The sequence below is a fragment of the Poeciliopsis prolifica genome, unplaced genomic scaffold (genome assembly GCF_027474105.1).
Source record: "Poeciliopsis prolifica strain line A6 unplaced genomic scaffold, Auburn_PproV2 SCAFFOLD065, whole genome shotgun sequence".
Classification (NCBI taxonomy): domain Eukaryota; kingdom Metazoa; phylum Chordata; class Actinopteri; order Cyprinodontiformes; family Poeciliidae; genus Poeciliopsis; species Poeciliopsis prolifica.
In genome coordinates, this window is record NW_026562440.1 from 1,880,377 (window position 1) to 1,897,089 (window position 16,713).

The 16,713-nt window shown below is 37.1% G+C and overlaps 2 protein-coding genes across 3 annotated transcripts; one reads left to right on the forward strand and one right to left on the reverse strand.

Annotated features, from left to right (window-relative positions):
- Positions 1-174: 174 nt before the first annotated feature.
- On the reverse strand, positions 175-6,374 carry lca5 (lebercilin LCA5). The gene is made up of 10 exons (XM_055020137.1): positions 6,054-6,374; positions 5,524-5,658; positions 3,624-4,036; positions 2,716-2,957; positions 2,262-2,567; positions 1,939-2,076; positions 1,735-1,831; positions 1,500-1,636; positions 1,219-1,396; positions 175-1,100 (listed from the first exon to the last, which is right to left on the reverse strand). The coding sequence occupies exons 2-10, from the start codon at positions 5,526-5,528 to the stop codon at positions 193-195; spliced, it is 2,424 nt and encodes an 807-aa protein (XP_054876112.1). The 5' UTR covers positions 5,529-5,658; positions 6,054-6,374; the 3' UTR covers positions 175-192.
- A 1,282-nt stretch (positions 6,375-7,656) lies between these two features.
- On the forward strand, positions 7,657-15,963 carry sh3bgrl2 (SH3 domain binding glutamate-rich protein like 2). Of its 2 annotated transcripts, none has more exons than XM_055020135.1 (4): positions 7,657-7,891; positions 12,251-12,436; positions 13,476-13,562; positions 14,074-15,963. In XM_055020135.1, the coding sequence occupies exons 1-4, from the start codon at positions 7,847-7,849 to the stop codon at positions 14,086-14,088; spliced, it is 333 nt and encodes a 110-aa protein (XP_054876110.1). In that variant the 5' UTR covers positions 7,657-7,846; the 3' UTR covers positions 14,089-15,963. The 2 variants fall into 2 exon arrangements, with proteins under 2 accessions (XP_054876110.1, XP_054876111.1); XM_055020136.1 differs by having other exon boundaries at positions 13,476-13,556.
- The last annotated feature ends 750 nt before the right edge of the window (positions 15,964-16,713 follow it).

Here is a 16,713-nt window from a genome sequence, read left to right on the forward strand (position 1 = left end):
TTCATTATTGACTCCTTGCATTGACATTGTCGGCAGTCAATACAGTGTCGATATATTTGACATGTTGTATTTGAAAACAAATGTTTTGCGCACCATTTAACGAGAAAAAAACAACTCCCCTTCACCATTATTTCAACCTGAGTTATATCCTGGTTAAAGAATGCACTCTCTGGCTACCATTGAAATATTTATTCATAAAGTTAGTTCCTCTATGTCGTCATCAAAGGAGGGGATGGCACGGATGGCAGGTTTACTGTCTGCAACGTTTAAAGCCTTGTCGATGATACTGGAAGACGGTGGAGGTGTGAAGGAACCCGAACCGAAGCGATGGAAACCTTCCTGTCTTGAACGAACCCCGTTGGTTGTTGGTGGGCTAGTAAGTACCTTCATTTTATTGGAAGCACTGAAACTGTCACCAGCAGGAATGGCCTGGGCACCAAATAGCTGCTCCATGAGGCTTGATTTCTTATCTTTCTCTGTTTTCGTTTCCTTCTCCGTTACCATCATTCCAACATTAAAAAGTCCTATGGCTTCTAATGCAGTGTTTTTGTCATCGCTAGGCGGAGCTGGAGGGAAGCCAGGGGAAGCCCGGGATGCTAATTGTCCAAACGAAGGTGCGTACCTTCCGAATGCCAGGTCATCACTGGAGGTATGGGGCCGCAATGCTCTCCTCCCAGCTGTAAAACCTCCATGCTCTGCACTTTGTCTCCTCTTTCCATGTTCTCTGTCTCCAGCCAGCATTGATCCTGTCTCCTCTGACTCAGAGTGGTTGAAAACCGAAAAGTTACGGTTTCTGTCCTCAGGTGGATGTGGAGAAGCAACGTTATTAATTTTCCTGGATTCAGAAACAGATGACCCATTGAACACAGAGTCCTGGGCTTCCTGGTTTTGACGATCTATTTCTCGCATCTTTGCCAACAGCTGCTCTTTCTTTCGACGTGCTTCTTCTGTCGCCTGCTGACTGGACATAGAGTCTTTGTTCCATCGCGCCACCTCCTCCTGGACGTGGCCGCGCTTCCAGTAGTTGTCTTCTTCTTTCTGGCTGAATAGGGAATTTAACTTCTTGCTATCCTCATCCTCCTCCTGTTCTTTCTTCATGTCTGCAGATATAATGTGTCAGGTTAAGATTAAAGCCATAACTCCGTATTTCACATAGATTATGCAAAGATAAAAGCAACATGTGTGGACTGTCCCTGTTCCCGTTTTGTTGCTTTTTACCACTTTTTAGTCTGCTCAGCTTCTCTTTGAGGACATTCAGTTCCTGGTCGAGTCCCTCTCTCCGCTGCATCTCCTGCTCTCTCACCAATTTCTCCTCATGCTTTTCTCTCGTCTTGTGTTCAACGCTGTTTTGAGAAACCTTATCTGACTCTGCCGGTTTATTCACCCTGTCAAGATCCTGGATGACATAATGTCAGAAACAGAATGAAAAATGTGAATTTAACCAAATAACTGCACTCAAACAGTAACCCTGACAGAAAAGTGCAGGATGAACAAGGCACCTTCAAAGACAGGTATTCGCCAGCTGGCGCTCCGCTGTACTCATTGGTGTCATTGATGCCAGGGGGCGGAGAGGGGAACTCCTCACTTGACATTTTGCATTCAGTTTGTACTGCCTTGGTGCTGTAAAGTGCTGTGACTAAACAAGATAAAAACATGTAATAATGGTCATACTTAAAAGGAAATCTCTAATAAAACACATCTGTTTATCTGTCTTTTTACGCAACAATGACTTACGTTTCCGCTTTGCACTACTTTCACCATCTTTCCGTAATGCCGGTTTTACCAAACGGTTGGAGTAAATATTTTTAGCATCTAGCTCTCTTTCCTTTTCCTGATCAAAGAAAAACAAAACTCACAGAGTACAAGATGCAACAAAGCTTTGCTCAAAGTCTCCAGAGCTGCTTAAAAAGCTGAATAAAGCATACTTGTATGCTGTACCTTGAGTTTATTGGTCAGTCGGTCCAGATCCTCCTGCAGAATCTTCACCTCCTCTTGAGAAGTAATAGTCTTCTTCTTCTCTGCAGCAAGCTGCCTCTGAAAACTGTTGTTGCTCAGCTCTATGCTACGCTCCAAATCCTTGAAATACACACACAAAAAATCTTTACACACCGACCTCGCCAAAAGAAAACAAAGGAACCAACGTGACATGACAATCAAACTTTGAACAGTGGCATGAATGTATTAATACATTATGTGCAATTAATTTGCACTACTACTATAGTAATAGAAATCTAACAAAAAATAACCATGGATGAATTTACCTTGACTTTACGTTGTGCCTCTTGGGCCCGAGTTTTCTCTTCTTCAAAGCTACGACTTAGCTCATCTCTGGTCCCCAATTCTTGCTGGTCCACCAGCTTCTTTAGTCGCGTGACGGTGGCTTGGCTCCGATGCAACTGCTCCTCGCTCTCCTTTAATCGCCGTTCAGCTGTCCGTTCCCTCTCTTGTGTGCGCCGCAGTCGCTCCCGTAGCACATGGACCTCATTGGAGTGGCGCGCCAGGAGCTGGGAAATCTCGCTTTCTGTGTCGTCGTAGCGCTGCAGGGCTTTTTCCTGACGCACCTGAAGCTGAAGTTAGAAGACGACAATTTAAAAATGAACGTGCAAATGTAACTTTATGACTACTTATTGACACTGTCACAAGAAGTCTTGTTACACAATAAAATGATTCAGTTAAGAAAAAAAACCTGTTGACTTTGACAGAAAGCAAGTTTACCTGTCTGAGAGTTCTATTTTCCTTCTTCAGTTCATCATTCTGCTGCTTTAGTTCAGCAAGAGAATTGCGCAATTCATTGATCTTCAGTAGGCGGGCTGAAAGCATCCGCTTGGTCACCAGATCCAGGTCTTTAGGCGGTGTAGACTCTTTGCTTTGAGGCCGATTTCCCTTGCGGTGGTGCTGTGTGATGGGAAGGCCTCCAGGTCGCTGTGGCCGGGATGCATTCCAGCGCCCAACCCCACCTGCCAAAAAAAACAAACAGATGGTTGACAACATAAAAGGCCTACTAATTGGATGAAATTTAACGCTGTTCACAAACGCAACGTCTTTGAACTTAGATTTAAAAAATGTCAAAATGGAGCTTGAATAACAGCATTATTATAAATACAATAATTAATTTACAATCAAAACAAGGTATTACTGGCTCTGTTCTAGATGAAGACTGAGATGTTAAAGTGGGGTTATACTGCCATCATGTGGTTGAAAATGAATAAATTGGTATGTGTTATTTACTTAAGTCTTGCAAATGTCTTCATACTCTTCCTTTTTCTCATGTTATAATCACAGACTTCAACAAATTTTATATGGATTTGCTAAAGTCTGATAGGCCAACAAAAAGTAGTGCATTATTGTAAATTGGACAAAAAAAAAAGAAGACTTTTACATCTTTTTTATAATCAAAACTCTGAAACATTTGTTGTATTTTTATTCAGCCTCCTCTACTCTGAAACCTCTACATAAAAGTGAGTGCAACCAATCTGCACATAAATGTCCTCAAGTTAGTAAATCAAATCCACCTACGTGTAATTTAATTTAATTAAAATATGATGGTGTTAAAGTAGTTTTACAATGTACTGTATCTGACAATTAACACAGATACAAAATTGAAAAAATAACTATTTACGTACGTAGTTTGTGGGGTGGACTTCTGGAAATCTGCTTTGCCTGGAACCCTCTTCGTGGCCCTGGAGATGGAGTGAGTGACTGAGAGAAAGGGGAAAGTGAGCGTTCCGACTGTGTAGCGTTCTCATAGTCCTCAGAATATAGTGACCCATCACTTCTCCGACCCTCTCCATCTGAAATCCGGTCTCGATCCGGATCGGATCGGCAGGTTGTTGCTTTTGACCTGCTGTCGACACTTTCAACCATCGAGTCTTCTCTGTGAATTTTTCCCTGATGGTTCTTTCTGTGCCTCTGCCCCGATGATGCTCGAGACTCTTTCTTTGTGCTTCGACGGGACTGGCGACTTAGAACCCGGTTGTCCACAATCGCTTCAGGGACTTTTTCTGATTCTTCCATGCTGTCTGTTTGATAATGTGTGCTGGATCGTAAGAGAGAAAAAAAAACAAGCAAACAGAGTTTTGTTAGAAATACTTTAACTATAGCAATCTTTGTTAAAAATAGCAGTGGAAAACTAACCTTAATGTTTGTATTACAATACCAAATTATGCACTCTTACATTTAGCTAAAGTTCATAATAAGCACAGCCAGGCCAACTGGTTTCACTGGTGTTTTCAGTATTATGTGTCTTGGTCACTAAGCAACAATACACATGAGATTAAAGTTTCCATGAGACTGTATTAAGCTTAAGGATAAACATCACTATGTTTGGAGCAAATAATACTCTACTACCCCCATCTCCCCAGTGAGTTAATTAAGAGGTAAATATTAATTTCTGGAAGCACTTGCATGCAGTAATTTAGACAAAACAAGGTAGACTTAAAAAATAGATACATTTTAGGCCATTAAGTCACATTATTTTATTGATATCAAATGTAGTTAAACAATCTAACAATTTTCTATTTTCCCTCTATTTTTTTTAATAGTGAGACCAGCATCAACTACTATCTTATTTCAGACTAGAGAATAAAATAAAATATAATAGAATAACATTTTGTTGATCCCATAGCAAAAAATATTGTGTAACAACAGCAAAGCGGCCATAAAGGAAAACGATAGATACAAAAATGAATAAGAATATTAGGTGAAATGCTCTAAAGCAGAAACAAAAACAGAGAGAAAAAAACATATGCAGTAATGAATAAATAAATAGAAAAATAAATTTTAAACTATATAACTGTAGAATAAGTGGAATAAAGTGTACCTGTACAAACTGTGTATTTTAAAATTCTGCTAACGAGGCTATATAAACAAGAAAAAAGGGACAACACCAAAATACTTGATGAATGTAAACATTGTTTTCATTTAGATTCATTTAGGTTAATGAGCCACAGGCCATTTTATCCAGCACAAACCCCAAAGCACTACTAAATGCAATATTTGTCATACTTTTAAATTTCAAGTACGTACATTTACACTTCAAGTGTCAATATCTGGAAGTGTCAAAAGATATTGACATTTCAAGTGACATATTTCATTTGCCTTTAATAAAAGCAAATAAGATCGCCTTTATTAAAGTTCAGACTTTATAGAGAGAATCCATTGAATTTTTGTCTGAATATTGTGAGGTCCTTAGAAAAATTGATCAAAATTGATTCTGCAAAGATAAATGGCTCTCTGCATTTATAACTGCTTGACATGTACCACTTAATACTGTGTGCCTAGGAAAACTAATCACTGTTAATTAAATGTAAAGGTTATGCACTCCTCCAGTTCTTTAGAAGCACATAGACGTATCTATGGCAACATGCAAACATAAATAGAGGAGATGTTTACAACATGAACCACGGGCCATATTATCCAGCAGATTTTCTGATGATGAACCATGTTTATACACTATGCAATATAATAGATATGAAATCACTCTGGAGTCAATATTCTTTAGTAACAATGAGATTTTACACTCACCCCATGTGTCACATCCAGGCCATTTCTGCTGTTTTTAGCCTCTTCTTTTCATTTTTAACAACCATTATACTGGCCGGTCTTTTTATTCCCTTTTTGTGTTTTGTGTTTTGTGTTAAAAGTTGGTCCAACTGAGCTCTGTCAAAACAAATTGAAAGGCATCATCTTATACACAACAGGAATTTTGTACAGTTCTTTGTGACACCAAATTATCGGATTATTGCAGTTTGAGTGATTAGCAGGTGGACTGTTGACAGAATCCATGCCAAGTAATAGTAACTAAACAAATTTTTCTCTGGAATTGAAAGGGCCTTCTAATAAGAAAGGCATAATAAATCAAATAAAACACATTTACATAAAGTAAAAATAACACATTATAGGCAACAGAACATTAGTAAACCTGTTTAGAGAGCTAATAGTGCTTGTTGGGGCAGAGCTGCTCCTTGTAGTGGCCATAAACAAATACACCTATTTTCAACAGGTAGGTGAAAACTGAGGGCTGCGTTTAGTGCTGTGATGCTAGTAGTACCCACCTGTATGTTGCTCGTTTATTTCAGCTACTTCTCAACTGTTTCGCTCCGATCAAACTTCATAACTGGGACCAGATTCATCGTCGATTCAAACCGCTAATGTTAGCTAGTAGTAGCAAGCTACTTCGAGCTTTAGCCGACTTATCCGCTATTAAAACCGAAAAAAATACTCTGTCCTCTTTCTCAGAAACTACACTGTAATGACTGGTCGTTTAAATATATCTCCCTTTAATCACCCGCGTGAACACAGCGACAGCATAAACGCCAAACCGTAACCTTTATCTTTCAATCCCCATGATTCAGTGCAACCGCTGACGCTGTGCCATGGCAACCGCAGCAATTGTTGCAATACCTTTAGTCACCAGAGAGGCGCTGTTGTTCTTCCACCGAGTGGCTCTCACAAGTTTTAGTTGATGGAAAAATCAGACCACGGAATAACGCTTCAATCCCTTTTTTTTAAATGTTGTTCGTGGAGTTGTTTTTAGAATGTGGGTGGAAGCTGGACTACACGAAGAGAACTCGTACATGCACAGGGAGAATGTATGCAGGTCCCCAGGCGAAGGACCTGCATAAATAGATTTATACAGGCTGGGATTTATACCCTACACAAGAGTCCAGTTTCTAGTTTCTCATCAGAAACCAGTATGAAAAACAAACCCGACCAAAGGAAATGTGACTTCAGATTCATTTTCATTTTGTGTTTGAAATTAATAAACAAAACACCTGGTAAAGAAAAACTAAGAATTTCATCATGTTTGACTATTATCAAAGGATACTATGTCTGTAGGAAGCACTGTCTCTTCTGTAGCTGCAAATATTGGTTTTTCACCATAAAAACACATATAGATTTACATGAACAAATAGAGTAAGCAGATATTAGATATTTTTTGGATAAATAGTATTTAAAGAACGAATTGTCAGATTGTGTTGCACTTTGAGTACGACGTAGGAAACAGTAGCTACTGAGTTATTTGCTGTCAAATGCTGAAGTGTAAGGGGTCAATGAGGAAAAATTGGTTGGTTTTATATCGCTCTTTGTTGTCCTTTTGATTTTGGCTTTGTATTATTTTAAAATAAATATAAAATCAAATGTCATTTTTTTATCAAGTTTTGATCAACTGTGTTGCTTGTACTCCTGTTAAATATTTTGTGTGTGGGTTTTTATTTTATTTAGTAGATCAATTGACCACTTTTGGTTGGTTATTTCTGTGGCAATGGATGTAAACATATTAAGCAGTGCATCACATTTCAAACAGAGCAGAAACCTTCCTGGAGAACACAACTTTCCCCTCTGCCTTACCTGATAAACTGGGTTAAGTTACTTAACATACTCAAAAACAAACCGGAATCATCGGCTTGCTTTCAGAATAAATTTAAGCTTCTCAAAAAAAATGTTTAATATTTTTGAGGAAATACATTGTATCACTTCACACAAGCATTTCAGCAACTACATGAAGTGTTCCCAGTTTTAAAAAAAAGAAACATATCATCTCATGACATCCACGTGGCCCTTTCGCTCCGGGATTTTGTTTTGAAAGATGGGGCGGAAGTGTAAAGTTCAGCTTGCTCTACGTTGCATGTGTTCAAAGAGCGTCACTGGCTGCTTTATTATCATGGCTCAGTTTAAATATCGGTGCAGCGTGTTCTTTCTCTGCTGAAGCACACTGCGCCTCGCCTGTTTTCAACTTGTTGTTTTATTTGTCATTTTACGAGCGGAATAAAATTGTATAAGTTACAGAAAAACGTCGCTCGGTGACAACAAACCATTAGTCGACTGGTGGCGATAATTTGGGATTATGGTCATCAAGGTTTACGTCGCTTCCTCAAGTGGCTCTATCGCGGTGAGTGTTTGCAAAATGCGTGATGAAACTTGCTGACAGGTGATTAAATAAACAGGGCTTTTGCAAATCTTAAAACGTTTCGTTGATACCTATGTGATGAATTATGTAACTGATAATGAGCGCCAATTGGTGGCCAAGTAGTGAAAGTAGACAGCGTTATTCTAACAGGTGAGATAATCTCTTATATAATAATAATAATAATAAAAATATCAATAGTATAGCAGTAGGCTAATAATAATAATAATTAAACACAACTTGCTGTTTTTATCTCAAAGTTAAAACAAGTCTGTACACTAGCACAAAATTACATCTCCAAATCAGGGAGTACAAAAGGAAAACATTACTTTATTTAAAGTGTGACGTCAAAAGCATATGCTCCCATATGGTCATGTTTTGATACTTCTTTTTGCCCTTAATAAATTAAATCATAAATTTGGGAGTTGATCCTTGTTCTTAATCAGGATACTTTCTGATTTAAAAAAAAAAAAGAACTTGGAACAAAAAAGTAAAGACATTGAACTTCTAAAGAGGTGCACACGAGATTTAAGAGAGAAAATGAGAATTAAGGTGTGTTGCTTTGTTGTAAGCATGGTCAAGATTGTGAAATCCCCTTTTTTCTCATCAATCCTTTTATCTTCAGCATTAGTCATATTCCTATGTCTGGTTCTCCACCTTTTGATCCATAAAGGCTTTTTAATGCTGACCTTCTACGAAATGTTCTTTTCAACCCGTTTATTTCCCCATGTAATTCTTTTAGACACCAGCAGTGTCTGCTGCTCCATCTCGGATGAAATCTAACCACTTTAACTGACTTATATTATCTTCTTTTAAAGGTGCACAAATGCATTTTAATACGTAATACCACAAGCTCGCAGTACTTTCTAATATCTTGCTGAAAATGTAAATCATTCTATATTTTGGATTTGAACTTGGAGAAAAGATTAAAAAAAAAATAAACAGTTTGATGCATTTCAGTGGTATGGGGTGCCTTAAATTTTCTAAACCATAATGATTTTGCAATGGTACACAAACAGGGCACCAAATGTAGCTCTTGTGTTGTAGCCACTTGGCAAACAACCAACACATCTTTTTAAAATAGGGCAGAACTGATATGAGTGTTAGTAGAAAAATGATCAAATGGCTCTCCTACATGAATGCTCAAAGAGTTAGGTAATGGCACAGATGAGTAATATATTTATTTTATCATGCTCAGCTCCTCAAAAAGGGCCTCTACAATCTGTGAATGTTTACAAAAGAGTTATTTTGAATCTAATCACACTTACATTCAAAGCTCAGAGTCTCTGTTTTTTTCTTTTCTTTTTTGGTCTCACACATTTTCATGTACGCTCAAGTAACTCCACCATTTGGGTCAGCTAGTGCAAGGCAGAGCTCATGTGAGTGTTATTCGTTCTGAAAGGTTTTGATTTAATTTGATGAATAAAGAAGAAACACTGAGGATGGGTCAATCAGTTGGTGTAAAGTGAAGACTGTTCTTGAAGGGCAGTAAAAGAAAGTCAGGAAATCTGGAAAACACAAATACAAAAGTGCAAAAAAACCCAAAAACATACAAGCACAGAGAAAATAGGTTATAAAAGGGTCTAAGTTTGACCCCAGAGTAGCATAATCAGTTTAACACAAGAAGATTAATAGGGTGGAAATAATCAGCAGAGAATAGATCATATGCAAATTAGGTCATCATCTTCTATTCACTACAAAGATCTGTTGAGTCCAATCAAAAATGTATTTTATTGATATGAATGAAGGCTCCGTGGACATGCAAAAAATTCTGGTCGAATAACTAGAAATTGTTTATATGGGGAATCCATTGAGTGGACAACTATTAATTGCTCAGTCTGTAAATTTGTTCTAGTGTCAAAAGACCAATACTGAACTTATAAACATATACCCAAAGCTACAAAGAAATTACTTTGATCCAAGAATTATGAATTTTTGTTGCCCAATTGAGAATATTTGGCAATATTTCAAAATTGTCATTTACAGAGACTCTCGATCCAGTCTTACTAAGCTGGAGAAGGATGAGCAGAAATGTAGTCTCTAGTTTAGCAAAGTAAGCTTGAGCTGCTGGTTCTACAATTGTAATGTATGCCTTCAATCCAAATTACATACATGGATTTGTTTTTTGTTTTAGGTTAGAAAACTTGAACATAAATAGAGGCATGAGTCCTTTTGGCATGACACTGTTTTTAATTGGTAGTTTTCTTTTAGCAGTCAGTGAATAAAATGTAATTTTTCTTTAATCACTTAGCTAGTCGATTTAAAAGGAAAATCTCTAAGAATTTTTATACCAGTATGTGGTCATTTTTGTGTTTGTATCCTGTTGTCTATGTATATATTACAATATATTCGATAATCCCAAACAAAAAAGGTTAATTCATCCACTGATACTATTGCTGACAGTAATCAGGAGCACTTTATTCATTCAGTAGAGCTGTCCTACATTTCACCTATCATTTTAACACTGCGATCTTCTAACACTGGTTCTCCATGAAGCTCTAACCTTTGGCCAGATGGACTCCAGTGGTCCAGATATAACACAGTTTTGTTTTGTTTTGGGTTTTTTTCCTACCAGACAAAGAACGTTTAAGAGATAACAGATTATTTGTAGTCTGTCTATAACTGACCACAGAGAACAATCCCTTATTGTCTTTAAGCAAGAACAAAAGCCCCTTTGTGATTCTTACCAATTCTAAAATAGCATGTAAATTCCCACATACATTATGATGCATGCTGCCACACAAATGTACCGATTTGTCATTTAATTTTCAACAAATATAGTCATGCATATTTGTCTCAAAATTTGTTAGGCTTTATGCATGAATGTATTCTCAAACAGTTTCATTTGTTCTTTAAAGTATATACTATCTTGGTAAAAAGAAAACACTTCTCTCCCACCCGCCCCAGTTTAACCATGTTAGGTATAGAAAGATAATTTTAAAAAAATCTAAATCTAAGTGAATATAGAGGGATTTTGCCTCTATATTCTATGATTGAATAGCTTGTAGAACCATGTTCGGCAGAAGTCTATCAGTTTCTCACATCCCTTTGGACAAAAGTCTTTTTTTCAAAATTTTCTGGAATCGAATAAGGTTAATATGCCTTAACTTCTGTTTCGTGGAACCTTAGTTAATCAGGAATTTAAAACATGAGATTTTTTCTTACAGCTCCTGCACAAAAAACCTGAACAAACAAGACTAAGCACTCCCAATGTGCTGTTTTAATTAATACAATAATATTCTGTGTTGGGTACAAATGAACATTTCAGAGTCGAGATTTTTTTGGGAGGAATGCAGTTCAGTTTCTTTAACAAATTCAGCTCAGGCGTTTTCAGGGTTTTCATCATGGACTGTCTAATTCAGGTCTGTAAATGAGCTAATTGAGCCCGCTCTACGTTAATATGTAGTAATATGTAGAAATATGGAAAATTGTCTTTGGGTGACCAAAACAAGAGCTCCAAATCCAAATTGGAACACAATGAATCACTTTAGACTTAACGGAAAATGTGTAATAAAAGCTTGACAAGATACTGGAAATGACTAAAAGAATCATAAGTGAAGAGAAAAAAAAAGACAATTCCAGAAAAAAAAAACATGTTTGCAGTGATTGCCCTGTGAGCCTATATTGTGTGTGATGGATGTTTCAAGTGTGGGAGGTTTCTTTCCCTCTAAATATATCTTTGAATGTTTCTTTCCCACAAAGTTAACAAATGCTGTCATGCATCCTGAGAGGTGCACAGTCTCCCAGAGGTCAGCCCCATAGAGAACAGCTGTATCCACTCCAGATCCCAGCTGTCTCTTCTCCTCTGAGCATTACTCTGTCGCGTTTGTTTCGGTTGTTTCAGGGGGCTTGTAAAACACTGTTTCACTGAAGTTTGTCAGTCAGACACATCATTCTGTACAATCCAGTTATGTCTGAAACAGATATATTAACAAAATCAAATATGTTTAAATCCTATCCTAAACTGCATGCCTTTAGCTAATTGCTGTGTGGAGTAAGAAGAGATTCATGCCAAGCTTAAAGGATTTCTGGTCTGAGATTCCAAACCTATACCTCTCCATAAATTAATAATAGTTCTTAATTGAGTCCGTATGATGTTAATGAGCTTCAAGTGTAGACATCAAGCATGTGTTTCTTACCAAGTGTGAGCCATGAGGTAAACTTTCAGTGGGCTGAGAGGCAGAATTGTAATTTCTTTCATTCTTGTGTGTTGTTTATGAGGTTATAAAATAGTGTATTGTGTTTCTTGTAATGGCTCCGGTACTGGTTTTATGAAGTTCTGTGTCTATATTTTAGGTGCTTTTAAAAGCGAATCATTTAGCTTTCCTCTTTTGACCCATCTAGGTAAAGAAACATCAGCAAGCAGTTGTGGGTTTCCTGGAAGCAAATCGAATTAACTTCCAGGAAGTAGACATTACCATGCTGGAGGAGCAGAGGCTCTGGATGTACCGCAATATCCCCAAGGAAAAGAAACCAGAGAAAGGCAACCCACTGCCTCCACAGATCTTCAATGAGGATCGCTACTGTGGTGTAAGATAAATATCAGTTTTTATATCTTGATAATCACCACAGTATCAGCAGTTCTTCAAACTTTCAAGTTTTTGTGAGGTGAAGTTTAACCACATATCTTTTTCTCTTTTTGCAGAGCAATTCCATATGTTGTGTTACTCCTGAATATTACTTAGTGAATTTGAACACAAAACATAACAATCAGATTTAAAAGATAAAATATGTGTTTCTCAACGTTTTATGAACTGATGTGTTTTTAACTGCTGCATTTATGTATAAAAACAGCTACGACACAGGTGTGTGTTTGTGCAATTCTGTGTAAGTTTAAAAGGCATACATCAAATGTTTAACTTTCTAATTTTGCGCGGGCTTATTTATTTATTTCCATTGATTTTAACATTTCCACTGTTAAAATTACAGAACAAATATACGGTTCTATATAAAAAGTGTTTGCTTCCCTACAGATTTCTTTGTTGTTGTTTTTTGCTTTTTTGCCGAGCTTGAACTGTGTTGTCTTCTTGTCCCTCATGTTTCTTCCCTTCAAATCAAGAGTCCTTTTGGCTTACATGCTTTAGACAAACTAATTCAAATGGTGAGATTATTTCACATTCACAAATGTGTTGCCAATAAGAGGCCACACACGTATTCATCTTTATTCTGATTCACGTATCTTTCCTCAATCTGTTTCCTGTTTGCATCTGTCTTTGCATTGCCATATCACAGATTTTTTTTCTTTGAAATGTAGTGATGTTTGCCCTTTATGGTTACCTATGTTAGTGACTGAGATGGAGCACTCGGATATGTTCTCATCTAAGATCGCATGCAACTCTGTAATCCCCTCATAATCCAGTTTCATGGATGGGGCGGATTATCAGCTCTGCCTGCCATCACTGTCGCTTGCTAAGGTAACCCAACATTACTCTGTGGTGGCTTCTGGGTAAATTATATTTTAATAAATGCGTGAGGAAGTCATCCTTACGGAGAACCAAACGAACATCTGTCAACATTTAGAAAAATCTATTTACCTTTCACTAAATAACATTTTGTCCTTCCATCTCAGGACTACGAAGATTTCTTTCAGTCGAAGGAGAACAACACTGTGTTTGCATTCCTTGGACTCAGTTCTCAACTGAGTAAGACAGTGAGTGTATGTATGTTCATATATAATGAAATACATTGTCTCTGTGGTGTACTGTAAATTACTCAGTGTACTGAGAAATCTACTTCTTCAATTAGTATATGCTCTCTTTCACAACATTGCTTGATCAGCAGCTCATGCCCCCGCCCCCAATTTAGTTTCTGGTTAAACTGGTGAATCACCTGTTGGCATTTCATAGGCATCAGCTTTTTCTTCTATTGTTAGTGGGAGAGGAGGGAAAAGGAAAAAGCAGTAGTACAAATTTCAACAAATCACGAGGTTAAGGGCTCGTCTCACATTTCATTTATATTTTTGACTACATTTATATTTATGTTATATGCTCTCTAAAGATGTTTAGATGCACAACTTCACAACACAACTTTTGTACTTGAAAAGTGGTCTTTAATTATGAAATTGTTTGCTGTTATTATTTTTTTCAAGACAAACATGTTAGCTAAACAATGGCTATCTGAAAATAATGTTGAGATTTTTTGATTTTTTTTCTTTTTTTCCCCCCCAGGATTTAGTGTGCTAAATAGATCAAGCTCATCGTTACACATGCATAACTTCCTGCATTGCATCACCTCCTTTCTCGTGACAACTCCAGAGTTTTGCCAAACTTCAGCCATAGTGAATGCCACCTCGCTGAACCATTCACCAGATCTGAAAAGGGCCCAACGCTGCCTCTACAGAGATGAAATCATGGAGGACTAACTTTGCCTGGGCTCCATTTGGATTTGGTTTTGTTACTTAACACGGCGTGTCAGCAAACGATGCTTGTAGCACACATTCCTGCTAACTCGAGAACCACGTAGCAGCATTTTCATCAGTGGCCTTTTAAAAGTGTCAGTGCAATGGATGGAGGTAAATGTTTAGGTGCTTCACTGTAGGACAGTTTTTGTTTACACCCTTATTTAAGTGAGCAAGCATCTGTGTACATACTTTCTGCTAGAGTCTGTATCTGTCAGCAGCTGCTGATGAAGGCTGGTTGGATGAAGGGAGGACTTAATGCAGCCTAAAACAAACCAGGAGTTCGCCTGGGAGCCTGACTGTGTCTGTTATGACCAAATGCTAAAAAAAAAAAAAAAAATTCTTACAAGCTGAAAAGCTTTACTAAATGTCAGAATTAAACAATTTGTAGCTACCTGTATCTAGTTAAACAGTGCTGTTTAAAGATTTCATGTTTATTTGTTTCCTGTGCATGCAGTCGGTCTCGTGGGATGATTTAAATTTGGGACATTTTGGCCTTCCCATGCAGTATCTGGGTCTATTTCTTGGACTCTTCCATTCTATTTAGGCTGCATTTTGTTGCAGATGAAGACAAACAAAGGCTGTATGGATCATTTTAATCCTCGGATTAGGTGCTCCAGTTGTTTCGACAGCTTGGGTTTCCCCTTGTCTCTACACTGCCAAATGTCAAAGCAAACATGCACTCCACTGTGGACAGACTTCCATATTTGTGCTGTATATGTCATGAAATACAAGTTTAACTTTTCTTATCTTTCAGTCATAAGTTTGCACTTGTTCTCCAATCCCTGTTAAACTGTTCAGGTTTGATATTATCTCAGCATCATGGATGAACACTTGTATTATTTTCTCAACTCAAATGTAGCATTACAGGCAAAATTTTATGCAAAAATATTCCCAATTTTGCTGACATGTCTCCTTTGTTGTTGCATCATGAAATGACCTTGCATTTTTTTGTTTTAATAGTGATCTACAGGTTCACTGTATCACATATAATACTGTGCTACTCTTCCTGTTTTGCTGTCTTTTTTTTAAATTAGGGCTTTTGTTTCTGCTTGTAATAAGATCATAAGAATTGTACTCAATCACATTTTACTGTGAGGATTATTTTATTTTGCATAAATGCAGATTACAGTATAATTGCTTTATTGTCAAGTGCATTTTATTTTTTACACTAGCTTTCCTTTTACTATTTTAAGATGTTTTTACTCTACTGTAAAATATAGTAAACTAATAATAATAACAATAATAAAATGAATCAGTTGTAAGAGATCAGCACACCATGGAAAAACCTAAGTGTGGCTGTTTTACTAGAGCACCACATATACTGCATCACAAAATTGTCAAATGGAAAGATAAAAAAGCACTAATTTAAATGTATTAGGACTGAACAAAAGTTCCACATAAGAGTGAAATGGAAGGAGTATAATTGCTTTTAAGTTGTGAAGTTATTTGTGATTAATGTAATGACATACATTAATCAATGTAAATCAAATGGAGTTTTTTTGTTGTTATTTACAATCTGGTATTACTTTGTCAGAAATGTGTATGTGGCTCCTTTATGGCCCTGAAGAGTAAAACAAAACCGGAAGTAAAAACTGATCCTGGGAAAAAGGAAAAAAAAAAAAAGATTATAAATAACGGCAATAAAGCCCGAACTTCTCTGCAGCCAAATCCCCTGTTTGCTGCTCTCCTCTGAGTAAACCTAATGAAGTTAACCATGGAGCAAATGAAATGTTCTTTTTTTTTACTTTCAGATTCCAAGATAGTTTTGGATCATCATAATTACAATTAAAGTGTTCATTAAATGAATTTTCCTAACATGTTTTTGTCTTTGGGGATTCTGCCTAAATAAATAATGGGCTAAACTTAAGTGCATGTAAACACAATGTTAAAAACAATTGTTTTATGTTACTGGACATGATCATGACAGTTTAGCTTTTTTTTTCAGGTTCTACAATGAACATAATCAGAAAATCTGCAAAACACGCAACAGATTCTAAACCTATATGTCGGTAACAGCCCTGGTTGTCAGTAATCTAAAGCAGCTTCTGTTACTACTTGTTCACATTAATAATCCCAGTTATGTGTGCTGGAAGTTCAGAATGAAAATATTGGAAGTCCCGAAAACAAACAAAGCACAAAAACTTGATAAATCCTTTCTTGATCTCAAATTACAGAGGCTATAGTCTCTGATCTTCTCTTGAAAGAGTCAGTTTCAGTCATTTCCTGTAAATTCTTTCCTTTCACCTTCCTTGACCATCAGTCATCCTGTTTGTAATGTGAGCACTCTGTTTGTCAGGCAGAGTGCCTCTTTGCATGAGACGTGATGCAATGTAATTTCCCACCAGGGCCTGATTTGTATCTCAGAGTTTGTAATGATTTACTAGAACATCAATATGTGCTCAGCCTG